Source organism: Spermophilus citellus, assembly GCF_964194105.1.
Source record: "Spermophilus citellus genome assembly, chromosome: 19".
In the NCBI taxonomy this organism is placed as follows: Eukaryota; Metazoa; Chordata; class Mammalia; order Rodentia; family Sciuridae; genus Spermophilus; species Spermophilus citellus.
Genome location: NC_138201.1, coordinates 21,152,324 through 21,171,940, shown reverse-complemented (window position 1 = coordinate 21,171,940; position 19,617 = coordinate 21,152,324). Strand labels below are relative to the sequence as shown.

The 19,617-nt window shown below is 59.9% G+C and overlaps 1 protein-coding gene and 1 long non-coding RNA gene across 4 annotated transcripts; one reads left to right on the top strand and one right to left on the bottom strand.

Annotated features, from left to right (window-relative positions):
• On the bottom strand, window positions 1-14,196 carry GATA2 (GATA binding protein 2). Of its 3 annotated transcripts, none has more exons than XM_081275956.1 (6): window positions 13,902-14,196; window positions 7,667-7,949; window positions 6,621-7,265; window positions 5,101-5,246; window positions 2,615-2,740; window positions 1-1,656 (listed from the first exon to the last, which is right to left on the bottom strand). In XM_081275956.1, the coding sequence occupies exons 2-6, from the start codon at window positions 7,893-7,895 to the stop codon at window positions 1,357-1,359; spliced, it is 1,446 nt and encodes a 481-aa protein (XP_081132082.1). In that variant the 5' UTR covers window positions 7,896-7,949; window positions 13,902-14,196; the 3' UTR covers window positions 1-1,356. The 3 variants fall into 3 exon arrangements, with proteins under 3 accessions (XP_081132082.1, XP_081132081.1, XP_081132083.1); XM_081275955.1 differs by lacking the exon at window positions 13,902-14,196 and adding an exon at window positions 8,613-8,772; XM_081275957.1 differs by lacking the exon at window positions 13,902-14,196 and adding an exon at window positions 8,613-8,772 and having other exon boundaries at window positions 5,101-5,243.
• Window positions 10,484-19,330, top strand: LOC308638474. The gene is made up of 3 exons (XR_014019848.1): window positions 10,484-10,629; window positions 10,716-10,994; window positions 17,533-19,330. It is a non-coding gene; the product is annotated as an uncharacterized lncRNA (long non-coding RNA).
• Window positions 19,331-19,617: the final 287 nt, after the last annotated feature.

Genomic DNA, 19,617 nt, shown 5'->3' with positions numbered 1-19,617 from the left:
TTCTTTTTTTTCTCAGGCGGATACTAGTACAAAATAAGTTACTTTCTGGGGTGCGGTGATTTCCCCAGCCCAAGACATGGCACTTGGTGGACAGGTGTCTTCCAGAGCTGGGGACGGGGGTGGGGGACGGTCCCCTCTCGGGCCACTGCACCCCCAAGATCACCACCTACAGAACTCTTAAGCTTAGGACATGTCTATGTACAGCTGTACCTTGGAAGGGTCCAGAGGGCCACACACAAAAACCAGGGGACCCCAGAGGGGACTGACTCAACCCCCATTCCTGCCAGCCCAGATGTCCCCCACCAGCCTGCCACTGCCCCCCAAAACCAAGAGCAGCTCCGCCGTTGCTGGTACTCCCAGCTCTCCTGCTAGGATTTGTGGGATCCAAGAACTTTCCAGAAATCATCTCCAAGCTCCCCCATTGGTTTGTATTTTTTTTAATATATATATATATATAGCAGGGCTCTTGTGGGTCACCTATCATTAATTGGACCCCCAAAAACGAGTTTCAAAATAAGATAATTAACTCATGGGTGAGTTCAACGTATGCAGTTTGATTTTTTTTTCATTTTTAATAGTTTCTTCTTTGTCTCAGAATGGGAAAGGGGGAGTGGTCAGAAAAAGGATGTATTTACAGAGATCTACCTGGCAGAGAATGGAGGCCAATCCTGGCTTTGGGCCCCGTCAAGGGCACATACATACGGGGATCTCGGTCCAGCTATGGTCTTAAAGCCGAGGGAGCGATCTGGGGAGACGTTTCCCCTTTCAAGAAAAATGTTGTTTCCTTCCTGTGACCCGCCCCGGCCTGGGAACCTCTGTGGGGACCGCCCGCGATTGTCTCTGCCTTCTAGGGCCCGGCCAGCTCTCAGGGTGCACAAGGCTGGTGTCCCCTGGTCACTGCCACCAACCACCAGCAACCCCTCTTGGCCTTGGCTCAGCCCAGGACACAGGCTGAGATTTGCAGACACCTGTCCCCCAGAGCCCTGGTCCCCTAGAGACCACAATGTCCTTACCTCTGTCACCATAAAGGGTCTTTTTTTTTTTTTTTTTTTTTTGCACTCTCTGAACCTTGTTCATGAAGGAAATGTCACCTGGACGGGCCACCTCCCAGCCCAGGTGAAAAATATTCACAGTAACTTGCAGACAGGCTGCTGGGGCCCCGGGTGTGGTGGCCTTCCAAGGTGAGGAGGAGGTGGCTTTCGGCTCCGGCTGGGCTGGTGTCAGTGTCCAGAGAAGGGCGGGGGGCAGCGGAAGGGACAGGTCCCCCCACCTCCCATTCCTGGGAGCTGCGTGCCCTGCAAGGGCCACCCGCCTCTGTCTGTCCATCTGTCTCTGTCCAGCGGGGTGGCTTGTCCCCTAGCCCATGGCGGTCACCATGCTGGAGGGGTGGGGGTGGCCAAAGGAGAGACTGGAGGAAGGGTGGATGGGCGTGGGCGTGGGCAGGATGTGTCCCGAGTGGCTGAAGGGCGGGAGGTGACCCACGGGGGCCATGTGTCCTGCCAGGGCGGCGGCGCTGAAGGGCGACGACTTGTCCTGCATGCACCTGGACAGCTCCTCCAGACCCTCGGTCCCCTTCTTGCTCTTCTTGGACTTGTTGGACATCTTCCGATTGCGGGTCTGGATTCCCTCCTTCTTCATGGTCAGCGGCCGGTTAACCTGGGACAGGGACCACCGCGACACGTGAAGGGGACAGAGGGTGGGGGAGGGGCGGGGGAGGGGCTGGGGACTGTCCCCTGCCCAGAACCAGATCCCCTCCCAGGACCAGATCCCCTAACTGGCTGCTTCTGCAGGGGACATAGGAGACCCGCATTGGGGAGTCAGGGGTCTCCAGGGGGCGTGGTCTCCGGGGGGCGTGGTCTCCAGGGGCGTGGTCTCCAGGGGCGTGGTCTCCAGGGGCGTGGAACGGTGCTCTTAGCCACGCCCCTTCCATGCCCATCAAACTCCCTATGGCCATTTCAGGAAGGGTGTCTTGATCGGGTGGCCACACCCCAGCCACACCCCCCAGTCCCTAGGTCACCTCGCTGCCCGTCCCCTGCACCCCCAGATCCTCCCCTGACCCTGACCCTGACCTTGACCGTGACCCTGATCCCCTCCCCCCCCAGAGCTGCTCAGAGCAGCCCCTCCCCTTTCCTAGGCGCAGCCCTCCGCCCCCTGCGCCCCCAGATCTTCCCCTGACCCTGACCTTGACCGTGACCCTGATCCCCCCCCCAGAGCTGCTCAGAGCAGCCCCTCCCCTTTCCTAGGCGCAGCCCTCCGCCCCCTGCGCCCCCAGATCTTCCCCTGACCCTGACCTTGACCGTGACCCTGATCCCCCCCCCCAGAGCTGCTCAGAGCAGCCCCTCCCCTTTCCTAGGCGCAGCCCTCCGCCCCCTGCACCCCCAGATCCTCCCCTGACCCTGACCCTGACCTTGACCGTGACCCTGATCCCCCCCCCCCAGAGCTGCTCAGAGCAGCCCCTCCCCTTTCCTAGGCGCAGCCCTCCTGGTGACTCTGGCAGGCGACAGCGGCTTCCCAAGCCAAGCCAAACTGGAGATTGTGGCCGGGAGGGGACCGTCGCGCCCGGGCAGCACAAAGAGCTCAGGTCCCCCGGGGAGGGGCGGGGCGGCGGACTCACATTGTGCAGCTTGTAGTAGAGGCCACAGGCGTTGCACACCGGGTCCCCGTTGGCATTCCGGCGCCATAAGGTGGTGGTTGTCGTCTGACAATTCGCACAACAGGTGCCAGCTCTCCGGGCGGCCGACTGGGAGCGGAGGGGCGGCGTCAGCGGGCTGGGCTCCCACGCCCCCGCCTCGACCTCCCTCCGCCCGCCACTGCAGCGGCCACCCGTCCCCAGCCTCCCCTCCCCCTCTGCCACCGCCAGCTGAGAACCGGGGGAATCTCAGAGCCCGGGCATCAGGCAGCTCAAAACCAGGGCATTTTAGAAGCTGGGAACTAAATGGAGCGGAGGATCACAGAACCCCAGGGCCTGGAATCCTAGCGGCTCCGGAGGCTGAGGCAGGAGGATCGCCAGGTGGAGGCCAACCTCAGCCACTTAGGGAGGTCCTCAGCAACTCAGCGGGACCCTGTCTCTAAATAAAAATACAAAAAGGGCTGGAGATGGGGCTCAGTGGTCGAGGGCCCCTGAGTTCAATCCCTGGTAACTCCCCACCACCCAAAAGAATAAAATAAATTCTGGGTGAGGGTCTGGGGCGGTGGCTCAGTGGGAGAGCGCTGGCCTAGCACGTGGGAGGCCCTGGGTTCGATCCCCAGCACCGCCTGGAAATAAATTAATAACATAAAAGTATTGTGTCCATCTACAACTAAAGAAAAAAAAAAAGAAAGAAAGAAAAATAAAATTAAAAAAAATCCTGGATGAGTCATCCGTGTCCCTGAGACCAGGGCAGGGAGACCCCGTAGCCAGCTGCCCAGATTTAGAGAGTGCGGGGCTCCTCTGTCCCCTACAGCCACCGATTCGCCCCCTGGGGCTATTTAAAATGAAAGTTTACTGTCACTTAATACATTTTAAGATGCAATTTTTTTTAAATGGGGACATTTCTAGTGATCAATAGTTCCAGGTGGCCCAAGGCTAGGGTCCCCCCCGGAGAGTGTAGGAAGACACCTCCATCTCCCTAAGAATGATCCCTGCGGTCTGATGTCCCCAGACCCCAGAGTAATAGTGCTAACCCGAAGCCCCGCCCCCTTCCCTGAGTCCCTGTCCCCAGGACAGGCCCAGCGGGGAGGCTGCGAAGGAGGATCTTGTCCCCAACCGCTCTTTCCCAGCTCTACCTACTCCAGGGCTCCCCCAAAACTTCCCAGAGAACCCCAGACTAAAGTCACCAAGCAGCCAGCGTGGGGGTAGGAGGAGGCTGAGGTCACAGAGGGGACCAGGGACAGCCGCCCGGCTGGGGCAGGGAGGGGTCTCCATGACTCAGTCAGTCCCTGAAACTGGAATTCTGACTCAGGGGCCACCAGCCTCAGCCTCCACCCCTACCTACCTCCCTCCCCTTCCCAGCCTCTCCCTGCACCCTCCCTCCAAGGGGGGGGGAAAGGGGGGACCCCCCAAAGCAAGCAAACGATTTAAGCCCTCATAAATCACTTGGCCCTGCAAAAAAATATATATATTTATTATTCTTAGCATTTTACGCATTATTTGCACAGTGGAGGGTATTAGAAATTTCAAAACAGCCCAGCGAGAGGCAGGACCTAGCCTGAGCCACCTCTAAAACCCTTTGCAGAGTCCGGAAACAGATACACTGAGTTTCCTTATCTTTGGGCTGCAGATGTGTCCGGATAGGAAACTTCAACAGGAGATCCGAAAGGCCACTAATTTTTTTTTTTTTTCAAAATCACTCAAATGAAAATACCCAGTATAGGTGACTCTATGGAAAAAATAATAATAAAGGTTTTTTTTTTTTTTTGGAGGGGGGTGGCTGGTGTGTGTGTGTGTGTGTGTGTGTGTGTGTGTGTGTGTTTTATTTAAATAAGCACAAAGTGCTTGTGTTGGGAACAGGAGAGGGCCACCAGGGCCGGCCACAGGGAAAATTACTTCATGGCCTTATTTTTTTTAAATTAGTTATTATTATTATTCTTTTTTTTTTGGAAGAGTTAAGTAGAGGCCAGAGGACAAGGTTGGAGACCTTTAGACACTTGGTTTGTGGGATCCCTGCCTCTACCCCCTGCAAGCTGAGAGGCATGAGGGTACCTGGTGGGTTGCACAGAAAGAAATCTAGACTAAAAAAAAGAAAAAAAATCTGGCAAGGATGATCCGACCCAAACTGATCCCCAAAATGATTTTTTTTTCTTTTTGAAAAAAAAAAAAAACAGGGATTGAACTCAGGGTCACGCAACCACTGAGCCCCATCCCCAGCCCTATTTTGCATTTTATTGAGAGACCGAGTCTCGCTAAATTGCTTAGAATAGACCTCGCTTTTGCTGAGGCTGGCCTCCAACTTGCAATCCTCCTGCCCCGGCCCCCACCCCCCAGTTGCTAGGATAACTGGTGCGCGCCTGGCTCCCCCCAAGATGATTTTTAAGAATTAAAAAAATTTCAAGAGGGTGTCCTCCCTCCCTCCACCCTGGGGTGCAGTCCCCCCATCTCCGTCCCAGGTACCCCACTCCTACCAGTCTCCGCTTGGGTTTGATCAGGGGTCGGTTCTGCCCGTTCATCTTGTGATACAGCCCGCAGGCATTGCACAGGTAGTGACCGGTCCCATCTCGCCGCCACAGAGGGGTGGCTGTGGCTCCGCAGTTGACACACTCTCGGCCTTCTGGACAGAGGGCAGGGAGAGATGCGGGTCCCCCTTCACGGACAAGGTCACAGGGAGGGAGCCCCCTGGCAGCCCAAAGCCAGGCCAGACTTGCCCAGACAGAGCAGAACAGGCGTCCCATAGCTGGATCTAGGACGCCTTTGTCCCCTCCCCAGAGGGGGACCCTGCCTGATCTGTTTCCCCAACTCCATCTGCCATCTCGGGGAGCCCTTGGCTCCCCAACTTGAGTTGTGGATCAGAAGGAAAAATTCCCCCCAACTTTTCTCCTAGATACCCTAAGAATTCAGACCTGGACAGGGATTGAGGTTATTGCTCTTTCAAATAGAATAAATAGAAAGTTCCTTTCGTGTTCGACTTGGAGGGGGGGTGGGGTTGTTGTTTTTCTTTCTTAGTTGTTTAGTGAGTTGTTTCTTGTTATTTTTTGGTTTGGTTTTGTTTTTTTTCATGACCATCTGGATTGCAAATCACACACCAAACAAACTTGGAGGAATAGAGAGAGCCAGCAGAGTGGGGACCCTGCGGCCATCAAGCAGGGGACTTGCTGTCACATTCCCTGAGAAATTCTTCCTGATTGAGTTCAAAACTAAAGTGGCCAGGGTGTCCCAGAAAGGGACGCTTTGGTTAGGAGACTCCAGAGTTTAAAATAAAATTAAAAAAAAAAAAACTTAGAAAAATCTTTTCCCTTCTCCCTGACTCTAAAGGGATTGGGGAGGAGATGGAGACCGCTGGAACTTGGTGCTAGCCACAGGTCATTGCCCCAAGGCCACATTCCTGGAGAATCCTAGTTTGATCTGGCCACTGCTGGCCAAGCGGTGCGGGTACCCGTGGCTGCTGCGTCCACTTGTCCCCTAGCTGTAGCCCTCAGGGAGGGAGAGTGAAGGGCATGCGGGGTGGCTGAGGGGGTGGGGGGACAAGTCTTGGGAATTTTGCTTTGGGGGGAAAAAAATCTCCCAAGGAGATCAGGAGCCATCAGATTTCAAGATGGGACTTGAGTTAGAAAACCAGATTCCTTTAGGGTCTGGAGACTTTGAAAAGCTCCCAAGACTCACGTACACACATGTCCCCAGGAGTGGCCGACCTCACCTAAGGCGCCCGGCGCCTTCTTGCACTTCCAACCACCAGGGTGCCTTGAGTTTTCAGGGGACTCAAAGAGAGGGAAAGGGGACTCTCGTCATGCGCTCGGGTCAACCTTGGAGAGGGGATGGCGGGTGGGGAAAGGGAACTTTGGCTCCTGAGCAAAAGTTTCAGGCTCCCTTTGATCCCATTCTGTCAGCTTAGGAGGGTGACACGGTGCCTCTCCCAAATCCAAGCCCCTGCGGCCAAAGCCAAAAAGCGCGCGCGCCGGTTCACCAAACCCCAGGGGCCTGAACTTACCTGAGCACGATCGTGCCTTGCTCCGCTGCTTCGGGGTGAAGCTTGACGCTGGGCCACCCAAAAAGCCCCCTGGGTGGAAGAGTCCGCTGCCATATTCGTGCGCAGCGGCGGGCACATAGGAAGGGTAGGTGGGGATGGGGTGGTGGGTGGCAGGCTGCGTGCCCATGGTGGCCAGACCTGGGCGCAAAGGGCTACCGCCCTCCAATTTCATGCTGTCGGTCAGCGACACTTGGTACTTGACACCGTCCTTGTCCTCCCCCCGGGCTGCTGCGCTGCCCCCAGCAGAAGACGAGGCCGGGGAGGCGGCCCCCGTGGCGCTCGGGTCTGGAGACACCTCTTTGGGTGGCGTCGGTGGGAAGCCGAAGAGATGGGAACCAGAGTGGGCTGCCGTGGGGGTGAGGGAGGCCACCGAGCCTCCGCTGCCTCCCCCGCTGCCTCCAGCCGCCCCTGGGTAGACGGAGAGGGGTCCTCCAGGGCCTCCAGCAGCTGAGGGGTGCAGGGGGGTCTTGGAAAAGGGGCTAACGGTCCAGGGATTGTGGTGGTGCGCGGCCGCGGCCGACAGGGCTGCTTTGCCCCCATCCAGCCAGGGCAACCCGGGGCTGTGCAGCAAGTGGGGACGGCACATCTGGCCTCCGGTCAGGCGAGCTGCGTGAAGAGGGATGGGGGATCAGGGTGGGGACTCAGAATCACGCCATCCCCATCCACCACCGACCAGCAGAGAAAACCAGAAACATCACCCCGCTAAGAATCAGGAATGTCAGTCCCCAGTTAAAGGACAAGTGGCGCCCAGAAGGATCCCCACCACCACCCCGGGGGGTCCAGGGGCCAGCTGGAAATGGGGCAAAGCCCTCCAGGTTCCAGGTCGTCTCCAAGGGGCCAGTGTCCCCCCTGATCTTTCTCAGCCCGATTTTCTTAGCTTCTCCGATTCCTGCGGATCCCACATCCGGGAAGCGGCCAGCCCGGCTCGGCCACCCCCTCCCTGGCCTGGCCTGGCGCGCGGAGCCTGGGCTTCCCAGTCCCCCAGCAGCCCCAGGCCCCAGGCTCACCGTGCGCCGGGCTGTAGGAGACGCGTGCCCGCGCATGGGCCGGGTTGGCGTAGTAGGGGTTGCCCTGCGAATCGAGGTGATTAAAGAAGACGTCCACTTCGTCCGGGGGCAGCAGCTGAGCCGGCTCCATGTAGTTGTGCGCCAGCCCCGGGTGGTGCGAGTCGGGGTGCTGAGCATTCAGCACCGCGGGGTGCGCCATCCAGCGAGGCTGCTCCGGCGCCACCTCCATGGCCCGCGGCGGTGGAGGCAGCGGCTCGGGATCTGGGAGGAGGTGGCCGCGGCCCTGGGCGACAGAAGGAAGGAGGAGGGGGGTCGGAGACTGACGGCTAATGTCTGACCCCCTTCCAAGTCCCACCACTCGGCGTCGCGCGCGCGTCACGGAGCCCCCCGCGCAGGACCGGTCCCCGGGTGGGAGGAAAGCGCAAAAGGTTCAAAACGAAAGGAAGGCGGGGGAGGGGGTTCGGCCACGCACACTCACAGGGTGACCCCCGCGATCCCGAAGCCTCCGGGGGGTCACAGACCGGGGACGAGCCCTGACACCCGGTGACCCTAAACAAACGCTCCCCAGAAGGCACTTAAGTCTACGGAGCCCCCCACCCTCCTGGGACACCAACGCACGCACTCGGGCTAAAAAAAAGTTGGAGACGCGAGCCCGGACCCCCACGGGGACGCAGGACTCCAGCGACACGGACACACCTACACTTGGCCGAGGGTGCCCCTTCCCGATCGCGACCCCCTCCCCGTCCCCAAAACACGCACACGCAGCCCCTCGGGCTGAGCGCCAAAGCCCCCCGAGCGCACTCCCAAGTGGCACCATCTGGACCCCCCCATCGAGGCGCAGCGAAGCGATCACACGGCAGCCTGGACCCCAGCAGGGACCCCTCCAAAACTAGGAGCCACCCCCAAGCTCCCCCCACCCTACGTCCGCTCCGCACCCCAAACTTACACACGCAGCGCCGCAGGGAGGGAGGGAACCCAGCAGTAGAAAGTGCGGGAGCACCCACGACCGTCCCGGGGGTGGCTGGCCCAGCCACAGCGCGTCGGTGGCCGGTGGGGCTCACGGGGTAGGGGAGGGGGACAGCGCGCGCCTCGGCCTCGGGCCCGCCCGGCTGCGGCCCCTCGGCATCCTCCGGCCGCCCTGGCGCCAGCTGCCGACTCCTGCACAGACATGAAGCGGGGGCCGCGCACGCCTAAGAAGCCGGCGCCAGCCAATCAGCGCCGCGCGCCGCCCAGCCTCCGCCTCCCATTGGCTGAGCCCGCAACTCCCGGTCCGCTGGACTCCCGGACTGACCCGCGGGCGGGCCCCCTCGGTTGGCGGGGGCCCCCTCCCAGCGCCCTCCCGGCAGCCCCTGCTGCCAACGCCCCCCTCCAGGGACCCTCACTCGCGGGTCCCTTCTTGGGGACACTATCGGATCCCTCCAACCGGGTCCCCTCTCGCAGTCACTAACCATTCACTGGGTCCCCCTTTCTTCCCAGTAGCCCGGCCCTTGCACCCTGTCCGGGTGTCCTCCTCTTGGGGACCCTGGTCCCTCCACTCTCTCGGAGGAAGTCCCACCTCTTTTCCCACTGACCGTGGTCACTCGGAGCCCAACTACCTTCCCAGATCCAGATCGTTCCCTCCCCCGACTCTGGGGGCTGCCTGGGCGGGGGGAGGGGGAGGGGAGGACTCCAAGGGCAGCTGTTGGGACAGCAGGAGTGGACAGCCGCAGGAACTAGCCGGCCCTGGAGGGCACCTGGGCCTGGGGACACACGGCCGCTCTGGGCTGTGCCTGAGCCCGTGGAGGTGGCCTGGCCGGCGGCTCCACAAAGGGGGTGGGTCATTCCTCTCCCCGGGCGTGGCCTTCGCAGACCACCGGGCTGAACAGCCTGGGGCGAGGCCGAGGAGACCCGGACTGGCGCCAGCCTTGGCTCCAGGAACATGCCCCGGGGCAGAAAGAAGGCATTTTGTTTTAACTCCCCGGAGGCGATCCCCGGGGAGGGGGCAGGCGGTGGTCTCTGAGCACTGCGTCCCCCTGGTCACCTGGAAGGGGGGGGGGACGCACACACCTCCATCCAGGGGATCCATCTCTGGGGCTCCATGGGGCCGGGTGCGCCCATCTAGCTGCCACCCACTGTCCAGAGAGCAGAGAGACCGAGGTGCCAAAAGGACCCTGTGACCGAGGACAGAGGGGATCCCCCCTAAAGAGATTTGGGGGAACCTAAACAGGTGCGGGGTGATGGGAGGAGGGGTCGTGGAGACCCTCCAGCTCCTGTCCCCTGGCTGGGCCCACGACGGGGTACCCATCCAGCAGGATCCCAGGTGGGACCTGGGTGGGGGGCAGGAGGAGGGCTGGGGTCCCGACCACCCCCCCTTTACACACCGAGAGTGGGGGAGGGGCGGCGGGATTGACAGTCGGTAATTGGGTAACTGGAGGCGGCTTCTCCGGCCCCGGCGGCCCCGCCACCGCGACGCCGGGCCCCTGACGTCACCCGATTCGCCAGGAAATGAACTTTTTAATAATCCGAGGAGGGAGGAAAGCCCTCGGTCCCCGTGGCTTCGGGGGGCGCCGGGCCCAGGCTCAAGATCCTCGGGGCGCGCCCCGGTCACCCCCTCCCAGACCAGCACCAGGCAGCGCCAAATGGGGGGCGCAGGCTCCTGGCTGGGGCCTCCTCTCCTGCCTGTGCGTCTGGAGTCTGTTGGTCCGAGGCCCCGGCGCAGGTAGAGGCACGGGGCTGGGGGAGGCAGAGCTCCATGGAGCTGGAAACCCGGCCAGAGGGGACCCTCCAGGCGCCCCTGGCCACCCGCTGCGTCCTTCCCGATCCTTTCCATTCCGGAGAGCGCGGGGCCTGGGCTGCTTGGAATTCCGTTCCTCGGGAGAGGAGGCTGGCGTCCGCCCCAGAAGGGCGCGCGGGGGAGCCGGGGAGCCGCGGAACGGGAGCGCAAGGCCGCTGGCTCCGGGCCTCGGGGGGACGCAGCGTGGCAGGTGAGTGACCTCCGGGACTCCAGGTGCGCGCTCCCCACCAGGCGCTCGGTCCGGCCGGAGCCCCACGCCTGTCTCCCCTCCTGCAGCTCCCGATCCTGCCTCCACGCGTCAAATGAGATCGCCACGGAGCTTGGAGCCCCTTTGGGCCTGAACAGGAGCCTCTCCAAGACCCCCACGGCCTGAGACACGTCCCCCCCCCCCGCGCGCCTTGTTCTGCAAAGCCACCGAGCTGGAACCAGGCAGGGACTCAGCCGCGGGAAGCCGTACCCGCCGCGGGGCGGTGATCGCCGGAGCCGAGCGGAAGCGTCTCGCCCCGGCCACGATCGCAAACGGAGGTGGGCAGCTCGGAGCACCCGGGAAAGCAGGTAATTCGCCTTTATTTTTTTTGTCCCCAACGTTGGGTTTCAATGATCTTCTCCATCTGGGGTGCAGGGACAGGGGGATGCAATTTCAGCTACAGGGATGGGGTCTCGGTCCCTCCAAAGGGGGGGGGGATCGGCTGGTCCAGGTCCCCTCTCCAAGCCTCACCCCAAGCGCTGTCGCCGGCCTGGCAGAGAGCAAAGCGCAGGAGGAGATTCAATTACCCCGATCGGCAGCTCAGAAAATCGCAGCCGCTTAGCCGGGCGGTTAGGCGACGCTTGAGTAGGGGCCTCCCGAGACCCGCACCGGCCCGGCTGCCCGCGCTCTGGGCGCAAAGCGAATCCAAAGAACAAGGGGATTCCGCCAGGTCCCTGGAGACCCTTGGAGATGCCTTTCTGCAAACTGCAAGCAGCCAGCTGGCCTGGCCTGAGCCTCCACCGAGGTGTGGACTCCTGCGTTGGATGCGGGATCGCTGAGTTTTCCAGCCAGGAAGGAACCCGCCTGGGACAGCCAAGTGCCACGCCCGGTAGCCATCAGCTGAGATGGCCTATAAACTGGGGGCCTGCGCTCTCCATATATGCATGAGCCAGACGGACGGACGGACAATCTTCCAAAGCCTCACCCGCTAGGCCTGCCAGACAATTCTGCCACTTCTAGACTCCAGCAAACCTCCAGCAGCGATGGCCAGCCAGGTCAGTCCCCTGGATCAGCCCCGGGCTCCGGTATTGAGGTGACCGTCACCCCCCATCCCCAATCAGAGCAGATTCATTCCACTTTATGCATCGGATGATGGTGTCCTCGGGACCAGAGGGATAAAATCCTCCTGGTCCATTTTTGACTTTGGTCTTGTTCCATCCTGAGCAAAATGCTGCTTTTGATCACACTAAGGAGCTGTCACGTTCTTTACACTGAGACAAGATTTTTTTTTTTTTTTTTTACGGCGACTGAGGAAGGTTGGCCGAGAAAAAAAAAAAATGGAATTGGAGAACAGCCCTTTTCAAGGGATTTCCCCAGGAAGCATACTCCCCCCCACCATCGGCCCCAGAGATGGTTCTACACGACAGTCCAGGGCCCCCGACTCATCCAGGCCCGGCTCTAGAGCAGGACCTCGCTTCTACAAAAAGGCTGCCAAATGCCAGACCCGGTGGCTACTGCCCAGGTCTCCCACTTGGATCCAAATCCCCCTCTGGGCCCTTTGTTTAAACCTCACTCATCCGAGGTGGCCCCTTTAGGATCATAAGTTTGCCTTTTAATTTTTCTAGGCTTTTCCTATGAGCAGCTAATTAGCCTGCAAGAAAGGTGTGTGTGGGGGTTCAAGGAACCCCCATTTTCCGACATCTTTCTTTTTTTTTGGGGGGGGGGACTTTTACTTGACCACACTGCCAATAAATCTCGAAAGATCCTGGGGAGGAAGTAGGGTCATTAGTAAGCTTCAGAAGTCCCTCTAGACTGGGTACTCAGACCTGCTCAGGCTCTGGCCAGCCCTCCAGAGGTTCCCCCCAAGAGGGGGTTCTAGCACCCTCTCTCTCTCTTTTTTTTTTTTTTTAACAAATCAGGAGGCTTGCTCTTTCTGGGGTCCTGGCCTCCTCTTTCACCCTCACTCCACCCCACCCCACCTTCCGTGTCCTCTTCCTGGGCCTCCTTAGGAAGCGGGCTCTGCCCTTTCATACTGATTCCTTTGGAGACTAGAGACTGGGGCGGACGGTCTTAGTGGACCTCACGGCCTGAACCCGAGGCACCTGGGGAGATTCTAGATCTCCTTACCGGGTTCCAACCTCCACCTCCTGGGGACAGGGGGGGTCACCTGAGACCTGCGGCAATCCGCCTGCGAGGCTAACCTCCTCCTCCTAACAGCTCGGGTGCTACCCAGAGCCCCTGGCTGAACAGACCCTTGGCAACTGCTAAATCCGTTTCGTTAGACGCCATTTGTTTGCAATTCGTCAACCCGGCTGGGACACGCTCTCCAGACGCCTGGCCAGTCGCTTTCACCCTACCTGGTTCCTGAATCCTGCTTGCTTTTAAACGAATCCCAGCGCGGGATGCTGCGTAGACCCGGAGCCAGATGTTCCCAACCCCGGACAGATGTAGCTATTTTTTTTCTTTTTTCCAAAACCAACGAAAATTTTTTTTTCTTGCTTGGGAAACATGCAGCCACCAAACCCGCCGATCCTGAACGCGGGGACCTTTCCTTTTGCAGCTGGGTCAACTCCGCCCTCCCCATCCAAGCCTGGCCTCTCCACCGGAGCTGAATCTAAAGGCCCCCGGGTCCGGCCTCCTCCGCCTCCCGGCTGCAGATCCCCCGCGCCCCGCGGGGATTGAAATGCCACAAAACGGATTCTGACTCCCTCCCGGCTTGGGACAAGAGGGGGGGAGACTTCCAGATCGGGCACTGTCCCCCACCTGCACCCCCCCCCCAGCCACACTGGATAAAAGGCGGCGGGGTGCGTCACGCGGGGGCGCACGCAGGAGCGAGCCGGGTTAAGCCGCGCAAAGCCGGCGCACGGGACCAGCCGGCAGGTGCAGCCGCCGGCTCAGCGGTCCCCGGCTCTGGCGCATCGGCTGCAGCGGCCCCGGGGTGAGGGACCCGCCGAGACAAAGGCTCCATCTCCCGGAACCGGGAGGGGGAGCGCTTCGCGGAGCTCTAGGGAAGGCTGAGCTCTCCAGGCCCTGCGCTCTGAGCCATGGCAAAGCAGGAAGGCCCCAGGCGGGCCTGCTGCTGTTCCCAGGTCTCCAAAAAAAAAAAAAAAAAAAAAAATGCAACTGGGAACAGCCAGATCAGGCCTTGGGATTTGAAGTTAGAGCCGCTGGCAAATCCAGGGAGAGCCCCAAACGTAGGGGCCCCGGGACGCAAAGGTGCCAACCCCGGAATTGGAAAGGCCCGGGACAGGCGGGTGGCCTTGGAGGGAACTTACCCCGGTGAGTCGGTGAGTCGCAGTGCGCGGCGCCCCCAGGCGGATGGGGTCCGAACGGATCAGGGAACTCGGTGGCGGTGCGGTGCGGTGCGTGGCACCCGGGGCGCGCGCGCGCGGAGTGGCAGCGCTCACCAGCCTAGGCCAAGAGGCGCGCCCAGCCACCGCATGGTGCGCATCCGGCTGCTTTTGTCCGCCTTATGCGCGACCCAAGCGGGTGGGGTGGCCGGCTAGGGCGAGCGAGGAGCCTCCTCGGTGCTGGCTAGCCACCTCTGTCGCGTTCTTCCCTCCCTCCTGGCCCGCAGCGCTGCTGGGTTTTATTTGGACACCCCCCCCACCCCGGGGAGGGGTTGCTGGAGCGCCGCAGGGGGGCAGGAGCGTGCCCCCGGGCTCTGCGCCCCAGTCTGCCAGGTCCAGTCGCCAGCCTGGCCGGCCAGAGGGCCACTAGACACTGATGCACACTCCAAGCCACTCCCGCCCTCTCCCGGGCGCACACACACACGCGCGTCCCGGCTCTTGATCCCAGGGACGCAGCGCTCAGAGAGCCTGCGATGATGGCTCTCTTCTGAAAGTCTCCCTGGGGACCATGGGGGGACCATGGGCACACACACACACACACACACACACACACACACTGACCCACGCACGGCCACAGTCGCTTCTCTTCCTTCTCCAATCCACTCCAACCAGTGCCCACAGGGACACTCACACGTGCGTGGGTGCCACCGTGGCTCAGTGGCTGGCCCCCAAACCGGCGATCTGGGTCACACCAACACAACACAAATGTGAGTGCATCCACTCAAATGTCCCTCCACACTCTGGCACACACTCACACACCACTCCCAAGCTGCTTTGGTGAAGTAGAGAGGGCAAGCCCCCCCAGTTTCCCCACTCTGGAGGGGGACCTGAACATTTGGGGAATGGAGTTTGTGCAGTCTCCAGCCCCATCTCAGGCTACAGAAGGCGAAAAATGGAGCCGGGCCGCTTGTCCTTAGAAGGTTGGGGAGGAGAGTCCCCTGCCCAGAGGGCTTCTGGGTTTGTCCTGGACGGAAATGTAGTTCTTGTAGCAACAAGGGCCCCTATCAAGGAATTAAATGATCCAGTGCCCTCTGCGCACCCTTCCCATTTCAGTTACTTAGGGGCACAGTGGCCTTAGGTTCAAAGAGAAAGTGCTTTGCCCTGGAACGACTGGGAAAATCTGTAGTCATGGGCCCAGAGAGAGAGTGGGTCTGTCCCCCCATCTCTAGCACCTGCCATTGATGGGTCTTTCTGGGGTTTTTTTTTTGGGGGGGGGGTACCAGGGATTGAGTCCAGGGGTGCTTAACCCCTGAGCCCCATCACAGCCCTATTTTGCATTTTATTTAGAGACAGGGTCTCCCTGAGTGGCTTAGGGCCTCCCCATGGCTGAGGCTGGCTTTGAACTTGCGATCCTCCTGCCTCAGCCTCCCGAGCCACTGAGATGATAGTGATGAGTCTCTCTCCAAATCTGGCGGTAACTCTGTTGCTCCAAGCACGTGACTCGCTGTGTCCTGCTGGAGTCTGCCCAAAAAATATTTGCAAAACCAACGATAGTCATGCATCCATTTCTTCTTGCGGATTCCTGAGAGTTTGTGTACTGGGCCGTAGGTCACTGAGTGACTTTTTTTTTTTTTTTTTTTTTTTTTTTTAGAGCACTGGTTTTTATTGTCACCCAGGGAAAGTCTGTCTGAGGGACTGGGAGTGTGTCCCTGTGCCTGAGTTTCTGGGATCAGAAGCAGGTGGGTCTTTCCAAGTGTTTGTAAATGACTTGAGTGTCCCCCTTTGTCCATGTGAAGCAGTTTTGTCTGGGCGCCCTGAGTGCACAGATCTGTGTGTGGTCATTACAGTGTGGCTCTCCACGTGTAATTCTGCTTATCGAGGGTGTTTCTGGGAACCTGGGTACGCCTTCTCCTGGGTGTCTGTCTGTCTGTCTGTCTGCCTGTCCAGCGTTAAGTATCAACGTGGAACTTTGAAGGGGGGGAGGGGGGCCGCTGGGGAGGGGGCGCGTGCAGGCAGATGCGTCTCCACATCTGTGTCCATCTCTAGTAGGAAATCGATGGGGACTGGGGGTGGCCTGCCTCTGTATTTGTGGGGACGGGTTCCCCCCGTCGATCGAGAGGCTGGCTGGATCTTGGAACTGGGTGTGTAACTCTGCCCAGGGCTACTCTCTCTGGGTCTGGGATGTGGATGTCCCCGGGTGACAGAGTTGGTCCATCCTGAAGGCGCATGAGGGTATCTGCACCTCTCCAAACCATCGGGGCACACAGCCAGCTGAGCTCCAGGGTGCCATTCGCCCGGGCCCTTTCCGTCTGTCTGTGGGAGGGGGAGATGAGCTGATAAGGCTTATCTGCCGTCGCCAGCACCATGCTGAATAACTGCTCTAATGAGGTAGTCTCCCTGGGACCACCGGCTTTCAACCTCCCCCCCCCCAACTGTCCCTGTTGGGGAGGGCCAGGTCCTGGAGCTCAGAGCAAATCATTCTGGGGGCCCCAGGTGACTGCAGGACCTTTTCTAGTTTAGTCTTGTTCCCTTGCAGGGGAGGGGGGCAGGTTCAAGGTCCAGCCCCCCCCCCATCCCACACCACTGTCCGCCTCTTGGGCTGGATGGTCGCAGTCTGTGGATTTGAGTCTGGCCATGGCCTTCAGAGGGCCGGTGGGAGGAGGAGGCTTTGGAGAAGTCAGTCCAGAGTGGGTTCGATGGAGAGAAATTGACACTCAGAAAGACAGGCAGCCCCAAGGACAATTATTATTATTATTATTATTAATTTTTTTTAAGTAACAGAGAGGGATGGGGGTTAGAGGCTGGGGGGACCCTCCGAAATAAATAACAAGTGGCAGAAAGGATCAGAGAGACGGGACTAACGGCAGAGAAACTGTTAACCAGAGACAGACAGAAACTAGAAAAAGATAGTCAAGTTCCTGTGGTGCCTGCTTGCCATCCCAGCAGCTGGGGAGGCCGAGGCAGGAGGATTGCAAGTTGGAGGCCAGTCTCAGCAACTTAAAAAAAGGCTCTAAGCAACTCAGCGAGATTCTGTGTTTAAATAAAATAGTCAAACGGGCTGCGATGTGGCTCCGTGGTGGAGCACCCCTGAGTTCCATCCCGAGTCCCCCCCTTCCAAAAAAAAAAAAAAGAAAAGAAAAGAAAAAGATCTAGATAGAGAGGGAAGACAGAGGCTGTTCAGGGTCCCAGGAAAGAAGCGAAAAGGGACCACAGCAAAGAGACAGAGGAGTGGCCACACCAAGGAAAGAGGATGGTCTTGGTGGATGGACAGACACACAGAGACCCGGGGCTGGGCCTGGCGGGGGGACGCCCAGGAGAGCGCAGGAGGCTGAGTCTCAGGAGGAGGCCAGGGCGTGAGCGCAGAAGTCGTGCGGCCGGGCGGGGCACCCAAGAGGCGGTGGCGACAGCGGGCAGGGGGGGTCCAGTGCGGGGCTGTGCCGCTGTCCGGGGTAATTTTTCATCTCGGCCGGCTAATCTTTGTTCCCGGCGAAGATAATGAATAGCCAATCGTTATCTGCCCGGCTCCCGGAGGCTGCCCGAGAATGGGGTTGTACAGGTTGGGAATTGTTTCCAAAGTGCCGCGGAATAAATGGTGTTCCTTATCTCTGCCTTCCAGATTATCGGAGCCCTTTCAGAGAGCGCACAACAAATGCACCCGCCATCGAATGCAGCATTTACCACCGCAGATCCGCGCGCTGATGGGCAGCCAGATAGCCATCCGCGGGGGGCACCGTCGGAGCGCCCTGCGCCCAGCGCGCCTCCACCTCCAGCCTGCGCGCAGGGGCCACCCGAGTGTGCGCTCTCCCGGGGCAGAGACTGTAGCCCGGGCGCCTTTGGAAGGCCAGCGACGGAGTGGACGCTCAGCACACGGGGGAGAGACGTGGGTATGCGTGTGCCAGGGTGTCAGACATGCGTCCTGCAAGGAAGCGCACGTGTCCCAACCTTGGGGGCCTGAGGAGCGCCTGGAGATGGCCTTGGAGAGCTCGCGCACGGAAAGACGCGCTTGGGGACGGGCCTGGCACCCTGGGGGTCTTTGGGCAAGTCAGCTCCTGTCTGGAATTTGCAGCTTTTCAACAAACACTTATGGAGCACCTACTGTATGCCATACTGACCCTGGGGCCAAAAAAAAAAAAAAATGATGGTGCAAGCTTGCGTTGGCATGCCTCAATGCATGTCACCCCTTCCAGGATGCTTTGGAGCGGGGACACACACCAGAAAGGGGGCGTGGCAGTCGCGAGGGAGAGTGGGGTGCACGCTTGGTGCGTTTTGGGGGGGCTTGCAAGCTGCAGAGCATGCGCATCGGTGGGAGGTGAATGCACGTGTCAGCGTGTGGCTGGGGTGTGCACCCGGGAAAATGCGTCCTGAAGATGCGTCTTTCAGCCCAAGTGTGCCCAGGTGCACAGCAAGAGGGTGAGAGGACAGGCCTGACCGGGTGCTTGTAGGAGTGTAGACTCCTACAGGGACAGAGAGGGGCGTGCGCGGGGGTACGGGTGGGGGGGACAGTGGGATGTGCCATGTTGGTGGCAGAAACTGGCTATGGAGCCAAGAGGAGTGAGTCCAGGAGTTTGGGGACACTTATGGAGCACCTACTGTATACCATACTGACCCAGGGGTCTCGGTCCCCACTGCCCCTCCGCTCTAAACCCTGAAGCTGGGACAAGGGAGCCGCCGAGCCTGGCTGCCTGAGGTCCCTGCGCTGTGAGTGACACGCGCCGCCGACAAAGGCTGTATTTTTCCAGCCCTGCGCCCCGCCCGTGCGCGCGCGCGCGATGGTCCCCATGGCGACGTAGATAGCGCCTCAGCCATTTTCCCTATCTCCCCCGAGTCTATTATACGGCGGGATTAGCTCATCTCCAGGCAGGTCAAACCCAAAGTCACCCAACCTGCGGCGCCGACCCCGCCCCCCCGGGTCCCTCCCCCTCTCGGGTCCCGTCTGCGCTTGGAGACCCCCGGGCCGCGGCCCATGAGCGAGCGCACAGTGCCACCTGGCGGCTGCGGGCGTCCCCAGTGGACTCTAAGCGAGCCATCTGCACCCGAGTCGCCCAGGAAGGCGACCAGGGGGAGGGGGTCCCTTGGTCCAGAAGCAGGAACTTTTTGTTTGGGGCCCCTGGGTCAGTATGGTATACAGTAGGTGCTCCATAAGTGTTTGTTGAAAGGTTGGATGGAAAGACCAGAAATTCTAGACAGGAACTGACCAGCTTCATGGGTCACCAAAAACCCATTTCTGAAAACGCACCCAGTTGACTTTAGAATAAAAGCCAAACTCCTTTGGAAACCTACAGAAGAACTTGGTGACCTCCGCCGGTGGGTCCCCCGTTTCCTTCTTCCGTCTCTCAGGGACTGTGTGTGGCCTTCCTTCTGTTCAGATTGGACCCAGGACCACTCCACCCCTGATCCCCGTCCCCAGCCCCTTTTTCTATTTTATTGAGAGACAGGGTCTCGCTGAGTCGCTCAGGGCCTCGCTAAGTGGCTGAGGCTGCCTCCACCTTGCGATCCTCCTGCCTCAGCCTCCCCAGCCGCTGGGAGCTTTGGGAATAAGGAGATGGCCTCCCGAGGAGGCTCTGTGGGTGCTGCTGACTCTCTTCTCCTTTCTTGATTTGCAGGAATCACTCAGCGAGGACCACCCTCCCACAGATCTGCTCCAACCCACAGCCCACAAGGCCGTGGGGTTGAGGGGGACTGAGTCACCAAGGCCCCTCGA